Here is a 23,822-nt window from a genome sequence, read left to right on the forward strand (position 1 = left end):
AGGAGTTCCGCGTTAAGCAGAGTTGTTTCCCTTATCTTGAACGTAATTGTGGTGTCTCTCTGGTAAAAGAATATAATAAATATAACAAATATAACTGTGGCGCTACAACTAATTTTCTTTATTTACAGTGTATTGACCTTTACCTAGGCACACTCCAATGCCAAAATGCCCACCAGATTTGTGTGAAGTGAGGTAAAGTTACGATTGTTCAGTTTTCGATCGACTGTTGTGATTTTGCCAGGGGATCTAGTTTATTTTGTTGACAGGACGTCATTAGTGTTATATAATTCGAGTGAAGCTAGAAGATTGCGAAGAGGCGACTCAACCTTACTTGGAGAACAGGGTTGGAATTGCTGACCTGTATCCTGTTGGCAGTATTTTATGACGGTATGTATATTTGATTAGATTATAACTATAGTATAAGCCACACTGATGTCATAACCATGTTCAAAATGTTAGATATCTCAGTCTCTACCCCCATATTATGCTTACTGGATTGGTGCAGTAGAATCTCCAACCTACAGTGAATGTAGGATGTTTGGTCAAATAGAGATGCAAACCAGATATATGATTGACACTTTGTTTTGGCAATGGCACATCAACAACTGCAAACTGTATTTTCATGTGCTTGATGTTTTGTTTTTTCAGTTTTTACGTAGGTCATGTTATTATCTCACTGGCATATTTATAACTCAATTTTCATCTGCAAGCATGTTTACTGACATTTCATGTGAGTTGTAAAAGTCTGTGATCCCATCTTCAGCTGTTCTACACTGGTGATTGTACTTGAATGCTGCACAATGAATTCAGGGGATACTCAATCCAGTGATGATCAATCCCTCAAAGAACAGCGTCAGAAGAATCACTACCTCCTCAACAGTGAACTGCAGAATATGGCCAGAGAGCTGCCCATGTAAGATATTCTTGAACCACACTAATATTTAACTGTGAACAAAACAAGATCTAGAGCTATATATTTACCCATGTAACTAAGTGACAAGTTTAGTTTTGCATTTGAGGCATCCATGCCATAGAGCTGAGGTGCAAAAATCATACAGAGCACAAGATATCAGTGTATGAAACTCCTGAAAAAAAACCGGAAGCCCACTGTACTGATAACTGAAAAATGTTGCTGGCCCTGTGAAAGTGTAACCAAGGTGTTAAAATGCTCTTATCAAAGAATTACTTATAATGAGGTAAACTTAAACATAGGCAAAAGCAAATTTTACAAAGCATAACTTGGTGGTCCCTGTTGATTCATTTAGTGTCACTACCATGTGAATGAGACATTTTTTTAACAGGCAAATCAGATTGGTCCGTAACCTAGGCAAGAATGGTCTCTACATGTTATTCATGCAATTAGCACAGGGGATTTGTAACTCTCCTTGTGAGAAGTGAAAATGTGCAACAGCAAATTCAGCAAAACTGACTTGGTCTCTGAAAGCATTCTTTAGACCAATCATGTTTAGTCTTAGATAAAAGGATAGACTGATCTGTGGAAGGTTCGGTTTGATTGAAAGTTCGGATTCACAGGCCACCCTAAGTAATGGAAGGAATTATGGCAAATTTGAATGAATTGCATCTCAAATGTAAACAAACGCAGCCCACTCGTGAACAACTGCAGCGATATCGGTAGTTTAGCGGTAATAATAGAAAGACAATGCCCCTATCGGAAACAATGTCGGTAATACTAGAAACAAGATCGGCCATCTTTGGAGATTTCTCGGCTCAATTCCGTGATTTGTCAGTCGCGTCCTGAAACACACACATCAAAACATGGCATCACTGGAAGGAGCACCCGTCTCGGTGAGTTTTGTTTTTAGTTTCTAAAGTTTTCATTTTCATAATTATCCATCTTTGACCACCTGTGTTGAATGCGTAGGTATGAGCAAAGATTGTCACTGCAAAAGAGCATCATGACTCATAAGTCATGCCTCTGGATGCTTCCTATGTTCAGATGTAAACAACCTCCAGTGGCATGACATATGATGCTCTTTTGCAGTGACAATCTTTTCCTAAAAACATAATTTATAGCTCCGACACCTACACGCATTCAACACAGGTGGTCAAAGATGAATAATTTTGAAAATGAAAATAGTAGAAACTAAAAACAAAACTCACCGAGACGGGTGCTCCTTCCAGTGACGCCATGTTTTGATGTGTGTGTTTCAGGACGCGACCGACAAATCACGGAACTGAGCCGAGAAATCACCAAAGATGGCAGATCTTGTTTCAAGTACATGTATTACCTACATTGTTTCCGATAGGGGCGTCATGTTTCTGTTATTACCGCTAAACTACCGATATCACTGCAATTGTTTCGTGAGTGGGCTGCGTTAGTTTACATTTGAGATGCATTTCCTTCAAATTTGCCATAATTCCTTCCAATACTTAGGGAACCTGGATCATGAACTATACACACAGACATCGTCTAACTACCACGATTGTAAACTATTTTCAAATTATCACCCACAGACATGGAAAATGGATTGGCCCACAGGGCTGGCTATACAATGAAGTTGTAAGCCCGCAAGTAGCGGGCCGCCAGGCAGACGTTATTTCATACACTGGATATACTGATGTACAATGCAAGACTACTTAACATGGAAAATTTTTGTTTCAAGTCTTTTCCCATGTAACTAAGACCATATTAGTCATCCGATTATGAGTGTGTACAGTATGTTTGTGTTCAGTTGCATATTCTTGTGCTTGATTTATTGCCATAGATATATTTCTTTGTGGTCATGACTTCCTTGGATACCTGCTAAATAGCAAAACAGACTCACGCCATTGTTTAGTGCTTATGAATCATTGAATGCATAGGTACTCTAGGCACGATTTAGTGCTCTGTTCAAACCAATGCTACAAAGTGCACCCTAATTATTTGTCTAATTTGTACCAGGTGCAAGTCAGTTATTGAGTGGGTAAACTCCTAAATAAAACATCTATTTATTGCAATAAAAGCAGCGCAACTTGACTTTGGCTCAACATACTAAATACACCAGTAAAACAATCAAGCACTGTTCCTGGAATAATCGATCAGTCAATTGATCCTGAGTGCATCAGCTATTTTCGATGAGCTTGGGAGACTAATTGATATTCATAAAAACTGAAGCATCAAATTAAAGTTTAGAGAGTGTATTATTTCATGTTTATCGTTATGTTTATTAAATGAAGACATAAACAACAAATGCCGTTTCCTGACTCGTTAAACTGCAAACTAAACCACACAAATGTGCATGTGTCTCAACAGGAAGTTTCCTTAATCATGTTGATCATGGTATTTCTTGGTGCCAGTTCCATTTACTACTCCATCCCGTTGTTGCCCACATGAGTTTTGTGGTGGGGCTTATGATTACAGTTGATTATTGATGGATGACTGATCTTGGATTATTGATAAAGCTCCATGAGTGGTAACATTCAACAACTAATTACACCAATCAACAATGAAGCACCAAGGGAGATAACCTGAAGAGCGAGACATTTACCAAGCTTCTGCTCTCCTGAAACCAACACTCCATGAACAGTATCTTGACTGGATAGGACCAACAAAGTGGACTGTAGGCTATGTTGAGTAACATGGATGACTGTCCATGACATTTCACTTTAAACAATATTTAGAGAAGAAATCATTTTGTGTCATTTTAGTATGTAGTTAATTTTACGGATATGGTAGCAAGAAAACTTCATGAGTATATCAGGGCATCATTTCACGAAACTCTTGTAAGCCTGGGATCTCATAACTTTCCTCATGGCATTCAAACCTCCTATAAATATAGGAAGTTCAATCTATACAAAAAAAGTTATGAGATCTTAGGCTTACAAGCATTTTGTGAAATGGGCCCTGTGTTGTAGGAAGCACATTATAGTTTGAGCGTTGTTGTTGTAGGAAGTTTCAGCAGCGTCTGCCCTATGACCTGCTGTCTGGTCTGGCCAATGCCCTGCTGGATGGGACAGTGTTTGAGATTGTACGGAGTCTGGAGGAGGTGCAGCATCTGGAAGAGAAGAGCCTCTTCAATCAGAGATCAAAGCTCAGCAGTGAACACAAGGGTAGGTGACTGTTCATACCGTCACTGTATCTTGTAAAACAAATGGGAGAGGGTTGTGTGCCATAATCGGACTTAAAACCATTGTGCAATCAACCTTTCACTGGGTATATTTTCTTAAACATTTGTGTGGAATGTGACTTTTTCAGACCCTCACCAAGAGCCATAACATGATATCTATGTAATTTTGTTGATATTCATGTGCAAGTTTCATGTCCTTTTGCTTACCCTCCCTTTGAAAAGCACTGTCATGAGATGTCCCAGTACTTCATGTGTAACAGAAATGCTCAAGATTTTGATTGACTGTTGTTTGAAGCTCAGCGTCACGAGATGCAGAAGAAACATAAGGAGATGCTGCAGTCATGTCAGACCAAGCCCCACAACCTTCCACTGGTCCAGTCTCAGATCCAGCGGGAGTTGGAGGTAAGTATGTCTCAACTATTTGCAGCCATAGCGTAGAGGTAGACAGGAAGGATGGCACTTAGCAGTGGTAGCTTTGAGGTAGAAAGGAAGGACAGAACTTAGCAGCATTAGCCTTGAGGAAGAACGGAGTGACTGTACCTAGCAGCATTATCCATGTGGTAGAAAGGAAGGACAATACTTAGCAGTCGTAGCTTTGAGGTAGAGAGAAAGGACATACTTAGCCAAACAGTACTTTTGGGGGCAAAATTACGTTGTAGGTTTTAGTTCTTCAATCCTTGTATTGCATTGATTCAGACTATGACCAAACGCTGTGATGAGGAGTTGAAGAAGAAGGACATGAAGGTCATCCTTGACCTTGACCAGAAGGTTATGGACCAGCAGGTGATGTTGGAGAAAGCAGGAGTCCCAGGATTCTTTGTGACCAACAACCGTCAAGAGATCCGGCTTCAGATGTACCTGCTTGAGTTCATCCTCAGACTCAGTCGGATGAATATTCCTCTGTGTTGAGACACTGGTATCCTGTTCTTGTCAGTGAAGTGGACCTGACCAGTGACAATCTCATGGATGTATTGAGTGACCTGACCTCTGTCAAGGTGCAGCATTCCTGTGGATTGTTGCCCCTGATGTCAAGTGTAGGTTTGTCTTGCTAAGAGTCTGTTATGTACAGGCCACCAGGATTATGCTGGAAACTTATTCTGGAACTGTGTCTGGAACTGGGTGCAAGGAGATGTATATGTGCTTCACTCTGCAGTGTTCATCCTTGAAAACATTAAAACAACCATTTCCTGTGTGGAGGCTTAACTGAGGTTAACCACAAAAGAATGTATGTACAGGGACAGTTGACAGATGACGTTACCATGAAAAAGCCACATCAGAATAGACCAGTTATCTAATGTCAGCCAAGTTAGTCAGTTCTTCAAAACCAACAATTGATCAAAGCCTATTTGAATAGGTCTTGGGGAAAGAATTACTGACTATCAAAAGGACATACTGATGAAAGCTGAGACATTGTGGGTGTCTGATGAACAGTATCTTTATGTTTTTGTTAACACCACAATGAAAAACCGTAATGGAATTGATGTCTGCAATATAGAAGATGCACCACAAGTGCATTGTGATTAGATCTACAATACAACTACACTACACTATCAGCTTCATTGCTTGGGTCAGCTGAGAAGTGGACAGCGAGCAATGCAGTTAGACCTGGTCATGGAAGAAAATGTTTCACCCCATGTTCTCATGTATCATGACAATAAGATTCAAATATATCATTACTCTGTGACATTCAATGTTATTTTCTTAAAACCAAAAAGAAAAGATATAAGAATGAGTGCTTGATGTGAAATATGTTTGTCGTTTACTGTTCCTAGGTTCATAATACAAAACATTTTGAAAGCAGTGTACCTATGCAAATAAGTAACATATTTGTTTGGGTTGAAACCTATTCATAACAAGATTAGATCTGAACATTCCCCTGTGGACACTTCTGTGGTTTGCTTGTCTTGTTCAGTGAGTCGACCTTTTATTGCTGCAATCAAGATAGCTTATAAATGCACCGATACTAAAACATTTTATGAAATATAAGAAATGGGTTCACAGTATGTTGAAAAGTGTTTATTTTGAAAGGAAGCTGACATGTACATATACATGTATGTTTTTTCAACATTGGCTTCATACTGTTAATACGTCATAACGGAGCCATATGTAACAAACAACATCAAATACATGTATATTCTAGACACAGAAAACAAGCTACAAAAAACAAAAAGTGTTTCATTTGTAGCATCCTGGTATCAGACCGTCCAATATATAAATGAGTCATACATGCTTGATTTATATGTAAAAAAAAAAGATATAAAACTAATATGCGCAAAATATAATCTCCTTTATATGTGAAATACATTTTCTCTTTCACAGAGTGAGTGAGTGAGTGAGTAGAATATTCCAGCAATGTTACGGCACGGGACATGAAAAATTGGCCCCACGTATTGTATTCATGTGGGGAATTGAACCCAGGCCTTAGGTGTAATGAATAAACGCTTTAAACACTAGGCTACCCAATAGAATATACCAGTACAGTGGAAGTTAAGGCTTTTTAAACGGGCACTCACTGGGACTCAAGAAATCCAGTTAAGATAATGTGCTGGATTGTAGAGCTATTGATAAATGTTCAAGCACGGATGGGCCTTAGATTTTGTGCCAGTGTTGACAACTTGCCAGATTGGGCAGATGCCGGTTTTGACAGCTTCCACTGTATATTAGTACATGTATATATGAATTGAAATACACCTGTTGAGAACAATCTCAGTGCTATTAATTCTTTGTGAACTATGTCAGAAATCTAAACTGACAGTCTTGGCTAAATTAGACTGAGTGTTGGGACTGTTAACAACAAACAAACTTTGAGAAATAATACAGGGCTGTGACCTCTTGGTCGAAAATATGAGAATGCCATGTGCATTGTGTCAGTTGAGTGTAGTTCTCCTTCAAACATCACAACTGTTCTAGTTCTCGTGGTCCTGTTTAAGAACATGTGACATCTAGGCTGACAATCTGGCTCTGTTATGGGGTGCTGTGAAGTCTGGTTGTGGACCAACAGGGACGATGCCAAAGGGGTTGATAGATGTGTGGCTTTTCTGAAAAAAGAAATATATGACAGAAACTTTTCTACTTGTTACAATGGTTACAGAGTCACTGTGATGAGAATATCAGGTGGATATTCTGAATATTTAACTGTTTTTCTTTTCATTACAACAAGAAAGGGGGGTTTGTGTAAATTGTATTGTTCTGGATGCAAATATATATATCCATGGCGTATCAACCTTTACTATAGATAGAATCACATACTATTCTATCAAACAATGAAAAGAGGTTTAAAGGAAAATGTATTAGTTTTTCCTTTTGAGCAAGTTACTCATGCTGTTGTGTCTTACAACTTCCCAAATGCAGATTCTTGCTGAGGTAATGTTGTCTTCCAGATCAGCCAATGACGTAGCAGCATGACAATGATGTTACAGTTTACAGAACACTAATTATACATATCACGCATTCACTAGGCAGTTTTCAGCTATCTTTACCCTTTAACTTATGGGTATACCTTACGGTTGTCCTGTGCAGATGTAGGAGTATATCAGATTGTTAGACTCTACAGGTGTGCTGTACAGTTAAAGGTATCCCATGGTCATACCGCACAGGTGTACTCCATTGTACTGTTACCTGTGTGTTGTACAGTTGTATTTTAGAGGTATCCTTTGTTTACATCTTACAGGTGTGATATAGACGGCATGGGTAAATCTTACAGGTATCTTATGGGTATATCTTACAGGCATACTCTGCAGGTACAGCAATACCTGACAGGTGTGTTCCACAGGTGTACTCACGTAGTAGTGTTTCATGATATGCTCCATGTTGACAGTGGCTGCCACCCCAGGGAGCTGGTACAGGTCTTGGGTGTATCCCCACAGGTTGGGGTAGTCCACAATCTGACGTCGGTTACACTGAAACAAAGTGTTTGTTTCACTTACATGTGTACACATCTGCACAAATGTGAGTTTGTTTCCATGAATTCTTTTTTTCCTGTCAGTTACTGGTAACTAATTTCAGTATCAGCTGCAAAATCCTTTGACTTGTCAAAAAAAAAATGTTCATTCCTGAAACTAGCAGTTCTTAAGCATATTATGAAAAATATTTTATTTGGTTCAAGGATTGTGTCCCTTTAGTAAATGGACAAACTTTAAGATGGTGTTAAACCATTCCAACTTGACAGTTGAATCTTTACCTTGAAATGTGTGTGGTAGACATTGTCAAACCTGACAAGGGTTGTGAACAGCCTGATGTCTGCCTCTGTGACCCGACTCCCTGTCAAATAGCGCTGTTTGCTGAGAATCTCTTCAGCCTGACACACAAAGTATATTATGTTAGAGTGTATCTTACGATCGTCCATGTTAGAGAGAAAGTCTTATGATCGCCCATGATAGAGAGTAAGTGTTACGATCGTCCATGTTAGAGAGAAAGTCTTATGATCATCCATGTTAGAGAGTAAGTCTTATGATCATCCATGTAAGAGAGTAAGTCTTACTATCATCCATGTTAGAGAGCAAGTCTTACGATCATCCATGTTACAGAATCAGTCTTACAATCATTTTATGTTAGAGAATCTGGTTTACAATCATATATGTTGGAGATTAAGTCTCATCATCATCCATGTTAGAAAATAAGTCTTATGATCATCTATGTTTGTGAATCTGTCTTAAGTCATCATCATCCATGTTAGAGAATCTGTTTTATAATCATATATGTTGGAGAGTAAGTCTTACGATCGTCCTTGTTAGAGAATGTCTTACGATTGTCCATGCTAGGGAATCTGTCTTAAGATTATCCATGTTAGGGAATCTGTCTTACAATCACATATGCTGGAGAATAAGCCTTATGATCATCATGTTTGTCTCACAAGCATACATATTGAAGAATCAGTCTTCTGATCATACACTTCAGACAATCAGAAGCTTTATCCACTAATTACTTGTGACTTTATCTTACTCGGTCAAGTCCCTGGAAGAGTTCTGTGATGGCACTGTCATATGCCTCTTGGCTCCTGGCAAACCCACAGCGGTAGACACCATTGTTGATCTGGCTGCAACATGGAATAGGTCAGAGTTCATAACAGTGAAACTAGTATCTGCATAACTGATTTCCTCACACCATAGCCCCATGTTGAAGCTTCTTTAGGACTTACTAGTTCATGAATACTGACACCTGTGAGAATCCTCACAAACCTCTCACGTACATTACTGGTTGCTAGTAATTTCAGAAGGAGGGAGTAAGTTCAGTTTTATGATGCTTTTAGCAATATTCCAGCAATATCACAGCAGGGGGACACCAAAAATAGGCTTCACACATTATACCCATGTGCAGAATCAAACATGGGTCTTTGGCCTGACAAGCAAACGCTTTGACCACTGGGCTACCCCACTGCCCCAATTTCAGATTGTACCGCCTGCCAGGTATAAAGACTCTTTGCCTGGATACCGTCTTCCATTAACAAGTCAATACATAATTGATTAGTGGAATATACTTGGTTTAACCTATGGCCTGTACGAGTTCAAAGTGTGTAACTAAACCTTAACACTGAACATGGCTTTTCTTGTCAAAAGTCATGCTTGTCTCAATGAGTGGACCCAAGGTAATTATGCATTAGGCATAACAGGTGGAAATGCCAACATTTAACCCTAACACATTGTGAGTTGTGATTTTTTGACTAAGTTGCTAGATTAGCATGCACGTTTCCCTTAAATGGTAAGTATATGCACAACACTGACTTTCATCTCATAATCCTCCTGTGATGCAGGTAGACAGGTGTGTGTGTGTGCGTGTGCATGCATGCATGCATGTGCATGCGCGCATATATACGTGCATGCGTGTGTGTGTACTTTTGCCACATTCCTTAAACACTGGTCCTTCCAACATTTAAGACAGACAGTATGTTTTCAGTAGAGAGGCCTTCATCCACAATACACTCAGACTGACATATTCAGTGAGTGCGCAAAACACTGTCTGGTGTCCTGGGGTTTATAAATATAGACAATTTATAAATTATAAATTTCTGTACATAGTATAAATATAGGCCAAAATTGTAGATAACAGCATCATTCATGCTTTGTAAAAGATTCAAAACATTCTACAGGGTAAGTGGTTTTTTTTAGTGAACTGTATGATGTATTTCGTTCTAAGTGTATTACAGGCATAACAAATAAATAGTACATGATATTCATTTTCTATAAAATTCAGGCATCTGCTTTCACAAAAGGAATATACCGAGACACTGCATTATCATCATGTCAAACAATCCATCCATGACAGAGTAATACAATCACGTACACCAAGACACTGCAATATCATCACGTCAAACAATCCATCCATGACAGAGTAATACAATCACATACACCGAGACACTGCAATATCATCACGTCAAACAATCCATCCATGACAGAGTAATACAATCACGTACACCGAGACACTGCATTATCATCACTTCAAACAATTCATCCATGACAGAGTAATACAATCACGTACACTGAGACACTGTATTACCATCACGTCAAAAAATCCATCCATGACAGAGTAATACAATCATGTACACCGAGACACTGCAATATCATCACGTCAAACAATTCATCCATGACAGAGTAATACAATCATGTACACCGAGACACTGCAATATCATCACGTCAAACAATCCATCCATGACAGAGTAATACAATCACGTACACCGAGACACTGCATTATCATCACTTCAAACAATTCATCCATGACAGAGTAATACAATCACGTACACCAAGACACTGTATTATCATCACGTCAAACAATCCATTGAAGCAGTAAACATGTCACGGTGTAATGTCATGGACTTGAATGCATTTACTTAGGTTTTCATTATAACATTAATACTCACGTTTAGGATTCATGTTTGTTACTAAGAATAAACAGATTCTAATTAATTAATTTTGTAAGAGGGTGTCAAAACACTTCTACAACTTAATCAATGATTTTATAAGTTTCCAGATGTTTTCAGATATTCCAAACAATAGATAATCTTTTTTTCTAACATTTTCAGGGGTCCATATTCTGCCATTCTTCATTATCCGCTGTAAGACTTAATGCATATCCACATTGAAAAGGTACCCAGCAGGTACTTTTTCAACACTGAATTAATACCCAGACTCAATTTTTAATGCCAAGGGTCTTTTTTTTCAACACTGAATAATCACCTGATTGCTACTGAAAATTAACCTGGGCCACGTATTGAAAAGATATCCTGGATGAATAATCACACTCTCTGTTTCTACACTGTAAACATACTTTTCAATACATGACCTGTGTTAATTATCAATAGCAGCAAGGTGATTATTCATTGTTGAGAAAACACCCCTGGCATTGAAATGGAGGCCTGGGTAAATTTTAATTCAGTGTTGAAGAAGTACCAGCTGGGTACCTTTTAAACACACTTGTGATTTCAATCTTACGTCATCAGTAACGGAATCATTTCTCAGACAGATCTACACATGATTTCTGTTGAAATGTCATATGTCACCATAACAATAGCTGTCAATCATTAGACTCTTCCAAGTATTATTACATCCTCACATAGACTCTCCCACACACTACACAATATTGTACATGATAAACAACAGTGACTAGAACAGTCCACTACAACATAGGGGGAGCAGGATGCCTGTACTTGATTTCTCATTCCCCATTTGGCTCTTCTTGTGACCTCTTTGAACTGAAAAAGTGTCAGCCTGTCCTGGGGCAGTTTCATTGAACCCATGGTATGACTTCTACATGACCTTGTGGCCATGAATGTCTGCAGGCAGTGCTTCACACCCCTGGGAACATACACAGGTCAACGGTCTGTGGAACTGCTGCACTGGTTTGTCATGGTAGAAGAGGGCAGGTGCACTCAACATGAACTGGGCCTGTACTGAGCCCATGGTGACCTGGGTCACTGACAGCTAACAGTACATGTTGCACTGACCATTGGTGTCTGTGTCTGCAGCTCTTCAGGGACCTATTTACCTACTCTGTGAAGGTCACCTGACCTAGCTGTGTAGCAGGTCTCAGGGACAGAAATAGCACTTGTAGTAGTACTCTCTGATGAGCTGTGTGGTAGTAACATGACAAGCAGGATGATGTGATTTGTTCAAGAGATAGATATTGTGGGCGTAGATGAACAGTCCGTGTTATAACCTTCTTATGGATAACAAATCTGTGTTTCTTCTTCAACCTTGTGAGATGGAGTTCATTTTATGGTGGATTGGTATGTTTGTAAATTTCAGGAAATAATAAGAAAGTATTAGTTTAAATTTTAACACACTGTTCATTTCTTCTAAAAGCACCTGATGTGAATATATTGTCATGACTTCACTACAATGATTTTCAGATTAACATATATAGTGGAATTAAAATTAACACATATGATATTGATAATAATAATTTATGATTCTCACCACCACTATGGTATTATCATGATTATCATTGTATTATGATAATTAACTACACCAGAGAAAAGCATGATTCTTAACATCACCATGGCACTATGATTATAATCATTTCATAATACCACAGTATTAGAATAATTCCCCACCAAACTATAATGATAATCACCATAGTTCCCTGAATGTCATCAGCGCCATTGTATAATAATCAACAACGACTTACAATTGCCACATACAACTACAACAGTGATATGGAATATATAATACAATAACTAAGAGCAGTGCATTTTCTGTTAAAAACAATTCTAGTGAGAGGTTGCCTTCATGTTGTATGTCATTTATCACAAGGAAGAGTCCATTTTAATAAATGATTCACTTCCTGGTAGGATAATGGCCAACAAAGTGGACTGTTCCATCCTGTTTACAGCCATAAACTTGAGAACTCGGTGACTTATATATTTCTGACTGGTCACCAAAGTATGTCAGCTGTAGGTGCAAATGTAGGTGGGCAAATCTTAATTGTGAATGAGAGTGGTTTCTTCCAGTATTGGACTAATCCTGAGAGAAACTATCAAATTTAAGATTTATTCAAACTTCAGTCCCCTTTCACTCAGTGGACTCTTCCTAACAATTTAAGAACAACATCATTACTACTGTTACATCAACAGAGCTTGTGACATCAGGGATGATATAATCAATGACAGATATTAGCACTACATACAGTACATATAACCACTAAGACATGACTTTATGGTAGTACATCAGCATGATGTGTAAACAACTTGTAAAAATTTCTTTTGCTCGTATTTCATTTCTTAACTCATGGACAGGATGATCACTGAATCTACGATTACAATTTTCACTGCGATAATACTCTGAACAACCTTCAACATGTTTGATAAAGAATCCTACAGATATCCAGTCTCACATTCTTAAAAACATGGGAACTCACAAAGATAGACTAATATCTTATCTCTGAACTTAAAACATTTTACAGAGCAATATATCCTAAATTATAATAATATAATAATATATCATCATAAAATTTAACGATAAAAAGCCCTACAACTCAAACAGAAGACTCCATGTCAATGAATGGAATGTTTTCTTAAAAATAGAAAGATAACAACATAAAATATGTTTAAAATGCTGACATAAGAGTCATTAACCCATGAAATCACTCCTGTGTTGTACTGAACTGAACATGGACAGATGGCTGATAAGCTCACACGAAACTTTTCTGCAACCATGAACAGGCTACTGTTTAACGGCTGAAGAATAATGATAATTTTATGGACATAAAACTCCTTTATACTGTGAAAGGTGACATTTTGACACAGATTCTAATGTTGCTGTCAGGAAAGTCAAATGTTTCTTGGTAAGCAGATACTAGGATGGACAGGGCTTGTCTGTCTCACAGTCCCTGAACCACAACAGTCCCAGTCCCATATTCTCCCAACCGCCTAGCTACTGCATTGCACAGACAAACTTTGCATGTTCAGTTTCTTGTGTTTATGATTAATGTGTGGTAGGATATATTAATCACCAAAAAAGTGGACTGTCCCATCCTCTTTACAGCCTACTGTTAACTAGGTGACGTCTGTATTTTGACCAGATCACTTCACCTAGATATGCACCCATGCCCAACATACGGTTACGGGACAATGGTCCTTTTAGCATTGGGCCAATCCTGAATACTGAACACCTTAAACTTCCTCCAACTTGTGTCCCCTGTCATTCAGTGGACTCTTCGTAACACCTTCATCAAGTACTTCTAACTGCACCTGTCTGTTTTAACTTCTTGCTCATAAAATTACTAATAAAGTATCCATGCTAGTTGCTCAAATTCAGTTTTCATTGTTTTCAGTGAGTGATTGGGTCGCATATTCAAATATTTCTGTTTCTCACCGCTTTTTTAAAAAAATATGGGTTGGACAGATTTTAGTTTTACATCATATTTTATATTATGACCCAAACCCTTTGATTTCTGTGGAAAGTAATGCCTTTTCTCTGACAGAAAATCTTAAAAGTGTGAAAAAGTCTAAGCTGCATTTTCTCCTGTGTAAAATATTGTTTTAAATCTTGAGGTCAGGTCGAATGTTTGGGTTGGGCAGTAATGAGAAACAAGAATATTTTTATATATGGCCTTAGTGGCCATCACTACTGGCTAGTAACGCTTGTGCAGACAGCTTTACTTGTTTACTTGTAGTATTTCACACATTGACACGTCCAAAAAAAATGTGTTACAATGGTCATCATGAATCATTCGGAAGATGAGACCCAAACATGTCGGGGGGATGTCACGTGACCATTCGTGCGTTGACTTGAAATTTCATAAACAATGAGAATTGAATGAAAATCATCCAGGCTGTGTTGTGAATCTATGACTTGACAATTCAGTCTATACAAAGTGCAGATTTTAATTTGTCTGATCATACCTACCATGCCAACACTCAATCACCTAAGTTTGAATTGACCCAAATTTCCATCTCCGTTTTATGGACTCGACAGATATAATGCAGACGATACTGACAAGATATAACTGCCAATTTCACCTTCATCTTTTCGTTTTTCCTCGAGAAAACAAACATTGTGAAAATTGCAAACTACTACTCGAAATGTCAACTTTCATAAGTTCAACCCAGCGGCGACATCTCCACATTCCCATCAGTTTATATTAGCATCCGTCAACATTCACAGTGAGAGTGAGTTTTGTTCTTTGAAATTTCTTCAGTCTGTCAAGGTTTGAAACACAGTAGTTTTATTACCAAGTTTATGTCAAATTAGGTGAATGACATAAACAAAAATCAGAAATGGCGATAATTGGTGTCGATATTTGTTGCGAAAGCACAATATACACTACAGGGTTCGCTGTTGACTGCGTTTCAAAGAAACACGATTGGCAATTGTAAACAAGCAGAAAACATCTGTGAATAGCTGATCTATCACCAAGACAAATTTTATTTCATTCTGTTAAGAAATAATGGAGCAACTAGTTAAAAACCACTTTAAAATGGCGATAACTGGTCGCTAGCGACTACAGTATTTTACTGATGATGACATAGTTTCCCCCTCTACACCAAGATCTGAGAGCCTGTCATGGGAGGTCATGTTGGAACATCTGAACAATCAGCTGCAAGGCTTTTTTTGTCATTCAGACCAGCACACCTGCCTCTCAAGATAAGCTTAGCTTTTCTCCAATATTCATACATTAATAAAGGCAACGCAGATAATCTACACATTCTGCATTTATCACAAGGAGCAGTCTACTTCAATCTGTAATTCATATCCTGGTAGGATAATGGCCAGCGAAGTGGACTGTTCCATCCTGTTTACAGGTCAATGCTTCACAACTGGGTGACTTCTTTCTTTCTAAGAGGTCACTTCACCTAGATCTGCACCCATACCTGACATACCTTGGATAATGGTTTCTTCCAATATTGGACCAATCCTTAAACTTCTTTGAAATTCTGTTCCCTGTCATTTAGTGGACTCTCTGTACCAACCAGCTAAAGGATGACAGCTGTCATCACTACGGTTACATCAATCAAAGAGTTCTATTTTGTTTTTATGTAGATTCAGTGTTTACATAACTGATAATGAATAATACAGAACTGCTTGGTGTTACCAGTACTGGTACATTACAATATGCTTTTCAAACAATATGTTTTGCAACATCTTTTCTGAGAACAGGGTAAAGAAAATATACAAAGTTTTTGTGATTTTCTTTAAGGTTTATATAAAAATCTACACAAACTTTCATTTACAAAAAAATGTTTTCCTTTGTAATTCAATGACAAAATGTCATAGCATGATACTATAGATTGTATACACACAAAAATTGAATCCTTGACTATACAAACAAATTTTGAGATTGCTGTTATCACAAAATGGTTCAGGGGCTCATAATTTGTTTGGCATTTTAGAAGTTAGAACAATAGTTTATGGATAACAACTTCTTTATTTTGTGAGGGCAACATTTCGATACAGTCTCTTGTACTGCTGTCCCGATTGAAAACAGTACAACAAATTGTATCGAAAAATAGCACTCATGACACAAGTTTTTATCCGAATGTTCACAGTAGGCTTTCTACAAGTGAGTGCAGAAAATTAATTATAAATGTGCAGTCTACATCTTTTGCATGTGAAATGTTCATGGCAGTCCGGAATCATTTCAAAATTTACTCCTTTTTTTATGCTGCTGTGTAAAGGTACTTTTTAAAATTAAGTAGATCAGAATATGAGTGTGAAAAACATGCATGCCAATTACTGTATCTTGTGTGAAAAACACAGCTGTCTGTGTTAACCCGAACAGTCTATCCAGAAAATATTGTTCTATACAGGGGCTTATAATATAGAAAATACAATGCACAATTAGAGTCACTCACTGTCAAACACTTAAGTTCTGAATGTGTCACAATACATATCACAGTGTGGGTGCCTGAATCTCAGAATACTGCAATACTAGTTATACAAATTATATCTTCATTATCCTTAAACCAGTGTTTCAAGGTCCCTTGTTGCATATTTTTAATTTACATTATCATGAATAAATTTAGGTCTTTATTCAATGAAATAGTTTCTTTCTGTAAACATCCATATTAGGATGTGAGATATGATTCCGATGGTGATTTTTAACACACATTGTGGCTTTACGTGTTTGTTGTAAATCTTGCAACACTGAAAAAAACGTGATGTAAATACTGTTGTAGAAGAGTATTAATACTAGTAATATATGTCAGAATGTCTGCATTCTACTTTGACAAATACGATATAATGTTGACTAAAAATGAGTTTTAGATTGCTGCTCTTATAGTTCCAAAGTTTCTTTCACCATCGAACTCACAGGTACCTTAGGCTAAATAAAAAAGTGAAATGTTTCTCAGGCATCAGCACATCACTTTTTTTTGAGAGTGTTATAATTTTTTATTGCCATTAAAAAAGATTTTGGCTTGGCAGCATCCCAATCATGCATTTGTCCACTTAAGAATGAGTTTCTGTAAGAACGAGTGTGACTGAATCTACAACTCATTAACACAGGCTTAACTTTCCAAGCTGCATTTCTGAGAGAAAAAAAAAATATATGTATTCTTCCCTTGTCACTTAGCAAATCCTATCTGAAAATAAAAATAAAGTCCTACCATCCTTGTCACTTTTGAAAAAAATGTGCCTGAGAAACATTTATTTTTTTATGCTGCCTTAGCTCTCCATTTGTTTCCATAGTATGTCTGTCCTCTATCTGACCAGGAACATAAAATACACTGGCATGAATCTGTCAGCCTTGGAGCATTAAAACGGCCCTGGACATAAACCCCCAAGCACAGCATCTCTTGACTTATGCTCAAGATATAGTGACTTTAGGACACTTCGATAAGATTAAAAAGATGGCAATTCTTATAATCATGCATAAGACATATCACACTAAAATCACTAAAAAACAAACATAAAATTATTACATGACAAACGTCTCCCTGCAGATCACGCTAGATAGATCTGTGATCTACACATCAGAATAAACTTCAAAAACATTAATGACATGATAGGAGTATCATACACTTGAAAGTTATCTTCCTTTATGAATATCCCTCAGAGGTTCGAGAACACTGAATCAGAATCACATGCTGCCTATGCGAGAACTGTATGTTAACATCTGAGGAGATAGAGAAATTTGACAGATGACTGCCACCATGAGTATACTCACAGTACCAATTCTGGTGGTACTTGCCACTATGAGTTATATTGTAGCTATATCAGTGGTCTTTCAAAACAAGTTTCACATGTTGGCAAACAGGCACAAGAAGCAATTGTCTCCTGGTTGTAACAAAGAAGGACAGGAGTTGAGAGATAACTCAATTTGACCAGAATTGATACTCCTAGTATACCTGTGATAGGCAGTCAACATGTTAAAAGCCCATCCATCTAGTAATTAAACCTGACCAAAATTTTAAGTATTTAGGGCTGTCCTTTTAGCAGCTTGACTTCTGCTCACTGTGTGTGCAGAGTGACATTTGGTGAGCAACTAGGTTTGAAGTGATCAGCTACCTGTGCTCGGAAAATGAACAGGATAAGTTACCTAGAATTTGTGTTTGTTAACATTGCAGTTTAAAGGCCAGGCTGTACCCATGTGTACACGGGATGGCTGTTGTAAGTCTGAATGATTGAAAAAAAAATATATAAGATTGCTTAAGAAGTCTATGGGAAGAAATCTAGTGTTGTGTAACTTCAGAAAGGTCACATTATTCCACAACCATGTGGGTTTGAAACACTCGAGCAGATCCAGGTTAGAATTGATCTTCAGTAATGTGCTTGTCGTAACAGGATACTAAAGAGATTGGGTCGGCAGACTCACTGACTTGATTACACGATGCCATTTAGAAAGTGGTCAAATGTAACATATGTCATATTTGGGATTTCACTTTCATAGTAAAGTACTAATTCTAGTACTTTTTTCGGTTGAGTCCCATCCGGGATTCGAACCCGCACCCTCAGAGTCAGGCACCTAATCGCCAGCACACAAAGTCAGCCGTCTAGCCTGCTCAGCCACCGCGACTTCCACTACTTTTTTCAGTTGACTCCCACCCGGGATTCGAACCCGCACCCTCAGAGTCAGGCACCTAGTCGCCAGCACACAAAGTCAGCTGCCTAGCCCGCTCAGCCACCGCGACTTCCACTGACTTGGTTGACATATCATATCCCAGTTGCACAGATCAATGCTCGTGCTGTTGATCACTACATTGTCTGGTCCAGACTCAATTAATTATAGCCACCATATAGATGAAATTTTGTTCAGTGTGGCGTAAAACTAAACTCACTATGTTTGAACCAGAGCATGACAACTACTAGTAGAATGGTAGTAAGTTGTACAATGATAAGATCAGTCAAGCTGTGAGTGAGTGAGTGAGTTTTATGTCGCATTTAGCAATATTCCAGCAAAATCATAGCGGGGTACACCAGAATTGGACTTCACACACTGTACCTATGTAGAGATGTGGCGAGTTTAACCACTAGGCTAGTACTCCCACCCCTTAGTCAGCTCACATGCTCTCACACAGACACAGACAAAGGATATATATCATTAAGTTTGAGGGCTTAGTTTAGGCAAGTGAGCATACTTCAAGTGAGTGAGTGAGTGTAGTTTTACGCCACACTCAACAATATTCCAGATATATTGCGGCGGTCTGGAAATAATTAAGTCTGGACCAGACAATCCAGTGATCATGAGCATCAATCTGTGCTATTGGGAACCAATGTAACCAAGTCAGTGAGCCTGACAACCCCATCCTGTTAGTCGCCTCTTACAACAAGCAGAGTCGCCTTGTACTTCAAAGCTTCATTGACATAATGCTTAAATCTTGTTCGCGATTCTACTCTAAGCGATATCCCAGCAATATCATGTCGAGGAACACGAGAAAATGGCTTTATCTGAACTCAAGTCTTTGGTGAAATGAATAACACTCAACAACAAAGCTACCCTACAGACCCCTTAGCATCTCACCAGTGCCAGGGCTCCAGAGTATGTACTCTGTATTTTTCCAGTATAGGAGTACTGGAAGACCTTGAAAGTACATTTAGAGTAATGAATGGAATTTAATGGCGTAATTTTGTGTTGCGATCCATATATGCACCACAACATCGCTACTCTTGTGTAAAGAATTTAATAAACAATAATACAATACTTTTTCAGATAAATATGTCTCTAAATGATTCTAAGACCATGTGTACCTGCTGTTTTCTAACCTATTTCCTACCATATCATGCATGTTTTTTTTTAATCAGGAGCCCTGGTTTAGGCATGTGAATGTACTTCAAGGCTTCACTGACATATGGCATAAATACTGCTCCCAAAACATGTGTCATTCATAGCAATATCACAGTAAACCAAATCCGGGGACACAAGACTTTCTTATTTGGGGATTTGAACCTATGTCTGGGGAGAAGAATGAACACTCAACAATAAAGCTACCCCACCAACCCCTTAGCATCTCAACACCATAGGTGTACCAAATGTGTCTGAGTAACCATGGTAACATAAGAAAATTTTTACTCACGGATACACCCATTCATTGACACCATCAATGGCTGCCTGCAGTTCAGCTGGGTAGAAGTTCAGCTCCCGCTGTTCAGGCGTCTCACAGAATGCATTGAACTCTGTGTTGAACATTCTGATAATCTCACTGGACTCATTGTTGACGACTGTCTTTGTCTGTTTGTCCCACAGGACAGGTACTGTGAATCTCCCTTGGTATTCTGTAACAATGTTGTTGTCAGTAACCAACCATTCAGCAACATGAATAATGCTCTGATAACTGGACCACTTCTTAGACGTTCCATTACACAATGCCAACCCACTGTTAGATATCATGATATTAATACAAAAAACAGGTTGCAGTTCTCAATATAACTGTCAATCAGATGAACACAGTGGAAGCGAACATTCTTTGGAACCCAGCCACTTAGTATGAATGAGAAGAATGTACATGTATTGACATGGATTCTTCACAGATTTTATGGATGCTTCTTACGTAAGCGTTGTCTTTTACATTTCTCCTCTACATTAGGCCAGACCAATTTTATTTCTTGTTTTACGGATCTGCCTGTCGTATTTTTTCCAGAATAAGAACAAAAATAAAAAATTAATTTTCCCCGCTCAAAAAATAAAATCCTACTGGCTAGCGACCAGTTATCGCTGCATACTAATTTTCACCAACACCTGGTTGTAGCGCTTGTGCAGACAGCTCTACTTGTACTTCCACAGTATTTCACACATTGACACATCCAAAAAACGATAGGTTACAAGAGTTAAAATTACTGTGAGAATTTTATGTTGTAGATGTTACAAATATGAATCCCTCGGAAGAAGAGACCGAAACATGTCGGGGTATGTGTGCTGAGATGAAATTTCATAAACGATGAGTATTGAATGAAAATCATCCAGGCTGTGTTGTGAATTAATGACTTGACAATTCAGTTCAGTGCAGATTTTAATTGTCTGATCATACCCATTCAATCACTTAACTTTGAATTGACCCAATTTTCCATCTCCATTTTATGGACTTGACAGATGCCATGCAGATGATACTGACAAAATATTACTGTCAATTTTCACCTTTATTTTTTCACTGCCAAAATTGCAAACAACTACTCAAAATGTCCAGTTTGATAAGTTCAGCCCCACAGTGACATCTCCGTTTTCCCATCCGCTTAATTCAATATCCGTCAACATCCACAATAAGAGGGAGTTTTGGTCTTTTAATTCTTTCTTAAAACAAATTACAATGATGAAATTTATTCAATATCTCAAGGTTTGAAACACCATGGTTTTATGTCAAATTAGATGAATAACAACAAATTCAGAAATGGTGATAACTGGTCTTGTCAGTTGTTGGGAAAACATAATCTACACTACCGCGCTTCCTGTTAACCGCGTTTCGGAGAAACACGATTGGCAACTGTAAACAAGCAGAAAACATCGGTGAATAGCTGATCTATCATCAAGACAAATCGTTAAAACCAAATCATTAAAAACCTCCTTAAAATGGTCGCTAGCCAGTAATGTTTTTACTGGTTAAAATTGTAAACTTATAAGAAAATACTTTTTAAGTTGTTTTTTTACCCATATTCACTTCATAAATTGCCAAAAGGAAAATACTTTGTGTATTTAGAAAGAATATTTCTTTGATTGGAAATTTTATTTTTTTCCTGCCTGCCTTCAGGTTTCCAGAGGACAAAAATCCATAAAACAAGATATAGAATTGGTCTGGCCTTCTGTATGTAGGCCACTTCACGCCAGGCATGGAAAAATTGCAAAAACCTCTTCCAAACAAATTCTGACAACAAATTACCTGGATCAACTTTCAAGTAGATTTCCCTCAGGTAACTGGCTCCGTTCAGTGTGTCAAGTGTACATCCTGGCCTCTGAAAACAAACACATGATGTCATGTGACATGGTCATGGTAATAATAACAATACACACATGAAGTAGTGTTAAGCCAGTTAGTGCATGATTGAGAAAAATAGTTACGTTTCAACAGACAATCGAGGAACAAGGAGAAACAAGCAAAAATGTGAGCAAGGCTCACTAACACCCTCTCCCTCCCCTTCTCTCACACCCCCCACCCCATCTGAATGTGATGTCAAATGCCTGTTAAATAGCAATTAATAATTATTATTCAAAAATACAACAACAATATCAAACCTTACAATGCATCTGTTTGATAAACAACAAAGAAGCAATAACCCAGATCAGAAACAATCCATTTAATGATTGTAAAATTATTGGTAACTTTTTTTTATTCAAGAGATGAAATTTTTGTTAATTCTTGATAACTTAAAAATGTAAAAAACAACCCCTCTGCACTGTACCTTTTCAATAGATAAGTATGGTGATTGCCAGCTTATATTAGAAGTAATTCAAATAATAGTTTTCAAGTTATTGGTTAAAGAAAAATGTCTCTGGATGGGCAGAATTCATTACTATATACATCCAGCCTTTGTTATTATCATCAGAGTATTGCAGTAAGATCATGTTCATCTTCCTATGGCAAGGAAGCTAACTGAATACGAAAGTCCACTTTTCACCTTTCCTTCTATGCATTACATTTCATCTATATCTGTCTCACTCATCACTCAGATTACACCTGTCATTTCATATATGTTCACTTAAAAACATAAAACTATCTGGTCTGTGTCTAATGACACCCGGTTGATGGCACACACTTTTTGCATATCCAACAATTTAAATATTTTCAACTTTCTTCAAGAGAAACAAGACAAGTTATTGTCAGTCAACATGAGTAAGCATGACATTATCGTCTTCCTCAGTAATTAAGAATATGTAAACATTTTCATCACCAAACCTCATCAGTGAATTTCCATCCGCCCTCTTCCATAAGCCAATCCACAACGGTGTACGAGATGGCATCTTCCAGCCCCTTGAGTGTACGAAGTATTAGTGTGCGGTGGGCCCATGGACATGCTAGGGACACATACAGATGGTAGCGGTTGGACTCTGCCTTAAATCCACTTGATCCATCAGCTGAAAGTAGTGACCAGATGGTGTCATAGCATCAGGACTAGCTGGGATAATAAGATGGGATGAGGTGGTGTTAGATGGGGTATGTTAGGATGGGATGAGGTGGTGTTAGATGGGGTATGTTAGGATGGGATGAGGGGGTAGTTGATGGGATATGCTGGAGTAGAATGGGGTTTGAATGGGATGGAGTGAGGCTGTGCTAGAATAGGGTGAGGTTAGGCCATGTTATGCTAGGATGGGATGAGGGTATGCAAGGGTGAGGCTATGCTAGAATGGGGTGAGGTTAGGCCATGTTATACTAGGATGGGATGAGGGAATGCCAGGGTG

The 23,822-nt window shown here is 38.1% G+C and overlaps 2 protein-coding genes across 2 annotated transcripts in view; one reads left to right on the forward strand and one right to left on the reverse strand.

The window, feature by feature from the left end:
- Nucleotides 1-6,344, forward strand: LOC137288198 (protein DGCR6-like). The gene is made up of 5 exons (XM_067820638.1): nucleotides 1-387; nucleotides 764-913; nucleotides 3,890-4,050; nucleotides 4,363-4,469; nucleotides 4,764-6,344. The coding sequence occupies exons 2-5, from the start codon at nucleotides 801-803 to the stop codon at nucleotides 4,974-4,976; spliced, it is 594 nt and encodes a 197-aa protein (XP_067676739.1). The 5' UTR covers nucleotides 1-387; nucleotides 764-800; the 3' UTR covers nucleotides 4,977-6,344.
- Nucleotides 6,069-23,822, reverse strand: part of LOC137288199 (glutathionyl-hydroquinone reductase YqjG-like) — a 22,070-nt gene continuing 4,316 nt past the window's right edge. Inside the window, exons 2-8 of the mRNA XM_067820640.1 lie at nucleotides 23,320-23,498; nucleotides 22,306-22,378; nucleotides 20,512-20,710; nucleotides 9,009-9,102; nucleotides 8,248-8,364; nucleotides 7,850-7,966; nucleotides 6,069-7,105 (exon numbers count right to left, since the gene is read on the reverse strand). Coding sequence (XP_067676741.1) covers nucleotides 7,010-7,105; nucleotides 7,850-7,966; nucleotides 8,248-8,364; nucleotides 9,009-9,102; nucleotides 20,512-20,710; nucleotides 22,306-22,378; nucleotides 23,320-23,498 — 875 coding nt within the window. The 3' untranslated portion in view covers nucleotides 6,069-7,009. The remainder of the gene's footprint in view (nucleotides 7,106-7,849; nucleotides 7,967-8,247; nucleotides 8,365-9,008; nucleotides 9,103-20,511; nucleotides 20,711-22,305; nucleotides 22,379-23,319; nucleotides 23,499-23,822) is intronic.

Source organism: Haliotis asinina, chromosome 6 (genome assembly GCF_037392515.1).
Source record: "Haliotis asinina isolate JCU_RB_2024 chromosome 6, JCU_Hal_asi_v2, whole genome shotgun sequence".
In the NCBI taxonomy this organism is placed as follows: Eukaryota; Metazoa; Mollusca; class Gastropoda; order Lepetellida; family Haliotidae; genus Haliotis; species Haliotis asinina.

Coding starts and splice junctions, on each gene's coding strand:
- LOC137288198 (XM_067820638.1), top strand. CDS start 801: ATGAATTCAGGGGATACTCAATCCAGTGATGATCAATCCCTCAAAGAA. Junction 914..3,889: donor ATGGCCAGAGAGCTGCCCAT/GTAAGATATTCT, acceptor TTGTTGTTGTAG/GAAGTTTCAGCAGCGTCTGC. Junction 4,051..4,362: donor GCTCAGCAGTGAACACAAGG/GTAGGTGACTGT, acceptor TGTTGTTTGAAG/CTCAGCGTCACGAGATGCAG.